We start from the raw sequence: 7,920 nt of genomic DNA on the forward strand, positions 1-7,920 counted from the left end.
GACCTGTAGCCTTCTCTAGTTGATCACAGCTACATCTTGTGCCTGGCAGGAGGAGTTGTTTAGTGCAAGTGACCTCCTTTTGATGGATCACGTTACACCAAAGAGAGAAAAAAAAATAAAAGGTAGATGGTAGGCGCTGTGGGCCGGCGGTTGAATCTCCCTTTTACATTGATATCCCCCTTCGTTCTGTGGTAGCACTTATTATTCGGTGTCTTTGTTATTTCTTTTATATTCAATCATTGAAGCCGTTGCACAAAAGAGCAGAATGTTCTTTGCAATGGACGAGGTGTGTGCGGTTTTCTGATGCATCTTGTTCGGAACATCAGCTTTGAAAACATCACATTTAGACCTCATTATTGCAACACTGGAGAAATGTCTCGCCCATTAGCATTTCCTGTCCCCTCTATTTGGCGTTGTAAAATAAATATGTATGCACTGGAATAGTGAAACTGAAACTCCTGTGGGGAAGGAACATGACGTTAAGATTCAAGGCCAACATGTTTCTTTTTCTTTTCGCTGTACCTCGTCATCGCGCAGTAAGGACAACTTAACAAAAGTGTTTTTGTTACGGAATACTCGGCAGAAAGATAGTGGACCTTGACACCAGAGTGCTGAGTCATACGTGTTGCTGCATAGAAGCCCAGTGTAAGGAACATCTCCTCTCATGAAATGCTGCCTTTTGTTTTTCTAGATTTCTAACTTAAATCAGTTTCGCTTTAATATATTTACTGCTTCCAGTGGTCCTTTGTTTGTTAAATCATACGTTGAGTACGTGATCAAGTCAAATACTATAAGTATTATCTCGATTCTCATTGTTTATTTCTTTTGAAATATCTATAGAGTATCAGATCTGTTATGATTCTTACTGTGAAAGCCCCAAAAGTTCCCTTATTTAAGATCAATGAACTGTATATAATAAACAGAGTGCCTTTATTACTATGCTGATGATGTCTGCTGTGTGACTTCCAGACAGATGTGAGGACATGCATATCGGGGATTTGCTTTATATTTTTTGTGTAGACATTTTTTTTTTTGTCTTTCTTGTTAAATGTTTGTCACTATTCCACCTTTTCTATGTAAATATGTAAAACTTAAATTTGTCATCAACCAGCAGCCCAGTCAGCACATTCAGCATCCTGGACCTGTTTCTGTTCACTAACTTGCGTGGTTACCGTTTAAAGGTACCCGGACAATAAATACATGCAATAAAACCAGCGCTTGACTTCTGAGTGTAATTGACCCAAACTGTTTGTCATTTGATGCATGCAACTCTGTGTTTGTGTTTGAGTTGATCAGAATTTAAAGTGGCTCTGTGGTATTTTCTTTGAAATAAATGTCTGCTAAGTCACTACACGTATGTTTAAAAACTGTAACACACCCATTTATTAATACTACAAATATATGAATATTGCAATACTTGTATCAGTGGGTCATAGGCTCAATCATTAGGCCATGGATAGTGACTTAACAGACATTTATTCACTTTAAAGGTTTCCCTGACATACTGCAATGTTAGCCTTTAGACTGAAGAGGGCACTGTTCACTGTCAATATTCAAAATACTTTGTTCATCTCAGAGATTCTTCCACCAAAAGTTTTTGGACAAACATATTTGATGTTATTGGGAGAATGAATTGTGGATCAATGTGTACACTACTGCTCAAATAAAATAAATAAATGATTGGACGGCCTACCTGCCTGTCTACCCATCCACCTGCATGCACTCTGCATGTGCACTAATAGTGCGTCACTGGAGTCTTCCACAGGCTGCTAGCTTGACAGCTGTAAATTCTAACAATAGCCATGTTCCTTAAAGGCCTGAAGGGATGGGCTGTCAGTGTTGCCGACCTGGTGACTTCCATCTGTAGCTTCAACATCTTCAGCCGTCATTGAACAGCAATGATTGCTTCCTCCAAGGTCTCACCCATTGTCCTTATGAGCCTCTATGATTAGCTTCCCCTTGTTTCCCTGTGTTTGCTGAAGGTTCACCGTGTTCCCTCAAATCTTTAACACTGCCAACCTAAATGCAGTGAAGATGTACCTTATTTCAGAAACAAAGGATTCACATCGGGTCGAACAATCAGCCAATTATAACCAAACATGGAAATCTGATTTCCCTTCGGCACCTTAAAGGTAGAATTGTTTTTCAAATGTTTAAATTGCATCTACAAAACTTCTACTTTTACAAGTGCTTTAATAGACAGATTTTTTCCTCTGATAATTGCGTCCTTTATGTCATCTGCTGTTATTTCACGATCACGAGAAACAAAGTACAATCTGTGTCACTCGTTATTGATCATTTCTAGCCCTGCTGTGCATCGAGAAATCCAATACAAAACCAACAGCTTAGCTGAAAAGTTTTGAACATCGTTGTGTAAATGTCAATTCAGTGTGCTTCTTTTACGAGCTTCATTTACTCACCGGTGTCTTCTCTTTAAGTGCAACGTGACGCCGTGATGCCTTTGACTCTGCTCTCAGAGAAAAAGCCAGAGATCTCTGAGATCTCTTGAGAGGGCTGCTCTGCTCGGCTTAATGTCGCTTCTTAGTCCTGCAGCAGAAAACAGCCGCTTAAAGCTTAAAGCGGCGATAAGAAGCAAATTGATATTTCCTGTTTTTTTCTTGGATAAATGATAATCATTTTCCTGCAAACCCCTCAAAGATGGATGATGGATGGATGGATGGATAGATCTCACAGCAGAAAATATTTTATTTGGTCATGTAAGTATATTACATTGTGTTCCAAAACATTTTGATAAATATCTATTTAAATATATATATATATATATTCTTCTTATAATCTACAGGCTGTTACATTTGAAAACTCTACATAATGAAAGAGAGGATACTTTACACAACGTGGGAGGCAACGGGCAAGCAAACAAAGAAACAATAATTTGTCAGTGCAAAGGAGAATGTTCTGTCTGGAAATTGGTTTCTCAGGCTTTACACATTCTGAGCAGAACACGGCTAGAAGACAGGAAGCAGCTCTGAGGTAGGACGCAAGCTTACAGAGGAACACAGAGAGAAAGAGAGATACACTGAGGATCTGCTTTCATCTGGAGAGAGAAACCATGTCAATGCTGATCAATGCTTTCACAGCTTTTAAATACACAAAACACACCTTTTAAAAGACACATCTCTTCAGTGCACCCATTGATAAACAATACTAATTTAAATATATAATATTTCACACCATAGAGAAACATGCCATGATTACAATCATTGCAAAATACAAGTAAAGCAAGAAAATGTGTCCAGTTTTCTACCTCAATCTAAAGTATTTTACCAAGAACGGTTTCATTTCATCAGAAACTGATAAACACTTCTTCCCAGATGTATTTGACACCTGATTCTTGAATGCTGGTATGACATTGAAATGTAACTGAATATCATATTTGCACACAAAACCTTTTTGTATGTTACAGCATATATCATTCAAATATACCAGTAATATCTTGACAAGACAGAACAGCATCTGCATGCAAGATTCAAAGGAAACGGAGCAAACAACTGCTCCGGTTAGAAAAACCACGAGCTCAATAAGAGACGAGCACTTTAAAAACGAGTCACAATCAGACGGTTGAGTTTGTGTGAGGGAAAGACGGAAGAGATTACCGTAACGGACCATAAAAGCTACAGTCCCACATGGTTTTGGAAATGCTGCAGTGTTGTTAATGACTGGCCTGTAGCTGACCTGACGAGGAGAAGCACCACTTTGCAGAGGAATGCCATTTCTTCAGACTTTATGAGCAGGTTCAGACCCTGAATCTCTATCGCAACCTGTTTGAGGTCAAACAGAAGAACAAACAGTGCTGACATACATTCACCAACCTTTGAACATCTTTGGAAAGGTGAAACAAACTGTGACATTATGGGACACATTCTATGCCGCTTTTAAAAAGTGCTGTAATAATTCTCAAATGCTGAAAAGACTTAAATGTCCAGTGTGTAGCCTTTATGGAAACCTTTTAGCAGAAGTGGAATATAACATTCATACGTTTTCATTAGTGTATAATCACCTACAAATTGTTGTGTTTTGCTTTTGTTAGCTTAGAATGAGCCCTTCATATCTACATATGGAGCTGGTCTGGCTCCTCACATTGTCATTCCGTATGGGGGGGGGGGACACTGCGGCTTGTTTGTATTTCTTTAAACAGGTCACGATCCATGTGGGCGGTGCTAAGCGCAGAATATAGACAGTGCCCTTTCAAAACAGACGGCCAATGGCAGCAATCTACATTCAGTGATTCAGCCCCATCTCCTTAAAATGATGTTCCCAACTGCATTGTGAGTTATGTTACGGAAACATGTTTTGTAGGAGACAGGGTTGGGTCGTTCCGACGACCTGAACGCAGATCCGGCGTGTCCATAAAGGCAGAATAGGTGGTGGTCTGTGGCAGTACCGTGGCAAGGTCGGGGAAATGTGGGCCAACTGCGCGAAATCGCAAAGTAACCAACAAAGATTATCAAAATGCCTGCATACTTTGATGTTGTTGACACTGGGAGCACTATCTGCGTTTGTGTGCTGTTGCTGGTATGATATGTTGCAAACTGAGGGGCGGCAGAGTTGTTTGTTCGCAGAAATTCATGCGCCGGTCCTGCCTGAAGGCCAGCTTCTCTGACGCCATTGGAAAGGGGGCGTTGAGCCGAGGGGTACTCAGTTGGTTGCAACATCACTGTTAGATAAGACAATACACACTGGACCTTTAAATATATACCAAGCTTCAGGCCATAGTTAAGGCAAATGGTGGAAACAGAGACATTTTCATTCTTAGTATCAAACCTTTGTGACTGAGTGTTTATGTGTTAGTGGAACATTATGGGAGTGAATATTTGACAAAGATGATGAAACAAACCCATATTTGGTTGTGGGCTCACTGTTTTAACTGTATTTCAACACTTTTTTCATCTGCGTAAATGTGTTTCATTTCATTTCTCCTTTTTGTCACCAAAACTGTGACTGTCATTATGAGCATTTAACACATTTCTTGCTGCAGTGTCATGCTTTCACATAAGGCAATCTGTAATGAGCCTGTAAGTGCTGAATCACTTATCAAGTCTGCCGTTGAAAGGGCAAATTCAGTGTCACCGTGGCTTCTCTTGGCTCTCCAATCCGCCTGTTAATCATTTCACACTCATTCTGTCGCACGTTCTCCTCGTTCATATGCGACACCTCCGTGGATCCTGCTTCGAACCCGGGCACAGTGTTGGCTACGTGGACCACGTGGACCTTATTCCTCCCGTTTTTACTGAGGATGCAGCTGAACACCTTCTTGAAGCCTTTGCGGAAGTGCTTGGACACCAGAGCGTACACGATGGGGTTGACACAAGAGTTGGCGTAGGCCATGCAGTGGGAGAGAAGCCTGAAGGCATACGTGGTCTGGTTGAAAGGGAAGTCTCCGTACAGGTAGCACAAGATCACCACATGGTACGGCAGCCAGCAGATGCAGAAGAGCACCGTGACAATGATGATCATTTTGGTGACTTTGCGTTTGGCCCTCTTGGATTCCGACATGCCGTCCAGAGGGTCCACTGCCGTCCACAGGTACTTGATGGTTCGAGTGTACGAGAGACTCACGATCAGCACGGGGATGACGTAGCCGAACAAGAAGGTGCACGTGTCCAGCACCTTCCGGTTCTGCTCCTCCCAGCCGGGGATGCACACGGTGCTGTTGGCGTAGTCGATCAGGTCGTAGTAGCTGAGATAAGGACCGGCAAAGACCAGAGAGAGACCCCAGATGATCACCATGGCGACCACCGCGTTACACGGAGTCCGTAGCTCTCTGGAGCGCAGCGGGTAGCGGATGGCGAGGTACCTACGAACAGACAACACAGTGACACGTGATCCAAACCACGTGGTGCTGAGTGTCATCATTATAGGCTGAAAGAAAACTTGGTATAAAAAATGTGTACTAATATAACAATATTATGACAGAAGATAAAAAGTGAAATAGTTTACTGGTCAGGAATCAATGAATTATTTAATCAGCCCAGTGAAACCAAAAGTGCACGATGACCTTACGTTTGTTACGTAACTTGCATGAGAAAGTCTGCTGAGGGCGCTTGTGATTTTCTGTTACAGTAGTTCTATTGATACGTTATTATTTTAACACAAAACATCTTTTAGATCTTTTTTTAACATTGACTTTTGTTTACTTTTGTTGCCTAAACTTCACCAACTGATGAACAACTTTATCCACGTGGCATCGTGCGTTTCTGCAAGAGTGATACGAGGCTGAATATGAAATGTATTTGTGAGTCATATTTTTGATTCAATAAAAAGAGTACTCCAGAAAGAAAATTGATTTTGAGGTGTCTACTCTCAGAAATAATTTAATTTGGGTTAAATGAAACGGAGACTAAATGTTGAAAGTTGATTCCAGTATCTACATTTCAGTTGTGGATCACAAATTGAACCCGAAACGTAATCATTTTCTGGTTTCAAAGGTTCAGCTGGCATATTATGAATTAAATGTTACGTCACGACACAGAGAGCATTGTCTGAGTGAAGACAACGTGACAATTGATTGTGGTTTTACTCCCCCATTAGTTTGATTATATGAAGGGAATGTCCACTGAGGAAGCTGCCACCTCCACACTCGCTGTTACGAGCATCGTGGCTCACACTGAGGCTTCTGTGTTGGATGATAATCAGTGACACCTCAGTCGTTTGTGGGTTTCATTGAATACAAAACACCTCAGGGAAATATGTCAAACTGGCTGTGATATCTACAGAAAGGTTTTCAGTCGGATCGGATCGCGCATGCATCTCTTGGTAAAACCAGCACAGAACATGACTGTGCCTTGTGCTGTGCTCTTGATGTTGCTGAGCAGGTTGGTGACAAAGCAGCGAATCCCACCACACATCACATGGCGTCATGAAGAAAGAGCCTGATGTTTTCATGACAGATCTCTTTCAATATTCTGACACCACACTGCTTTTCACACATTATTGCTGAGGTCATTGCCTCTTCGTCACCTGGTTTGCTCCTCTTTGAACATGTAAAGCTGTATTTGCCATATTAAACATGCTGCTTTATGAGCTCAGGTTCTCTGAGGGCTTCTCTGTTTCCAGGGGCAAGCTGCAAATCCATGTCATCCCTCTGCATTTACAGGACACTTCAGATAGCTCTCGAGAGTCAGAGGCATCCGCCTTTGGTCTTTGAAACCTGACTGAAATGGGGCCAAAGACACTTTCAACATGAGAGAAAAAAGCACATGGAGGCTCGATGACTTGGACAACTGCAGGTACTCAGAAAGGATTTTTGATGTTGTACGAAAGCATGAGCTAATGAACAGTTCATGTCTGACAAGATGCTTTGCTTTTAGTGCTTTGAGATAGCTATTATCAGATACCAATTAAATGTAGAAAAGCAGACTGGGAAACATCTTTTATGCTGCGAATTATAGACTCCCCCCATTGTCTGTGAAATTGAAACGGCTAAATTTCAATGTATCCCCATACTTCACGATGTAGGCCTACTGGTCAATCCAGATGCTGTTTCAATATTTTCTTCCGAAATGCATCACTGAGTGATCATATTGGATTTTTGACCAAACATGCTTTATTATGTGTAACTGCAGCCTTAACAGATGTTTGTTTTAATGTGGAGTTTAAAAAGAAAATCGAGAAATCGAGTTTTCCATTTGTTGGAGTTGGAGGCACAAATGATATATTATCCTACATTACCTCAGTTACTTATTAAGTCAAGTATTTGTGCAAATTAACTCCCTGATTAGAAGCTATACTGGCAAATTGTTTTGTTCTGTATTGAATCATTTTCACTTGGGATATTTCTCTGGCATAAAATCACAGTCAACGTATGATCTGCCTTTGGGCGGCTCACTGTAGCAGCAAATACTTTCCATTAAAAGTGTGTGTGTGTGTGTGTGTGTGTGTGTGTGTGTGTGTGTGTGTGTG

The 7,920-nt window shown here is 41.2% G+C and overlaps 1 protein-coding gene across 1 annotated transcript in view; it reads right to left on the minus strand.

The window, feature by feature from the left end:
• Window positions 1-2,750: 2,750 nt before the first annotated feature.
• galr2b (galanin receptor 2b) overlaps window positions 2,751-7,920 on the minus strand; it is an 11,103-nt gene continuing 5,933 nt past the window's right edge. Inside the window, exon 3 of the mRNA XM_031862385.1 lies at window positions 2,751-5,815. Within this exon, the coding sequence (XP_031718245.1) occupies window positions 5,053-5,815 (763 nt within the window). The 3' untranslated portion in view covers window positions 2,751-5,052. The remainder of the gene's footprint in view (window positions 5,816-7,920) is intronic.

This window comes from Anarrhichthys ocellatus, unplaced genomic scaffold, assembly GCF_004355925.1.
Source record: "Anarrhichthys ocellatus isolate YVR2014 unplaced genomic scaffold, GSC_Weel_1.0 scaffold26, whole genome shotgun sequence".
Lineage (NCBI taxonomy): Eukaryota > Metazoa > Chordata > Actinopteri > Perciformes > Anarhichadidae > Anarrhichthys > Anarrhichthys ocellatus.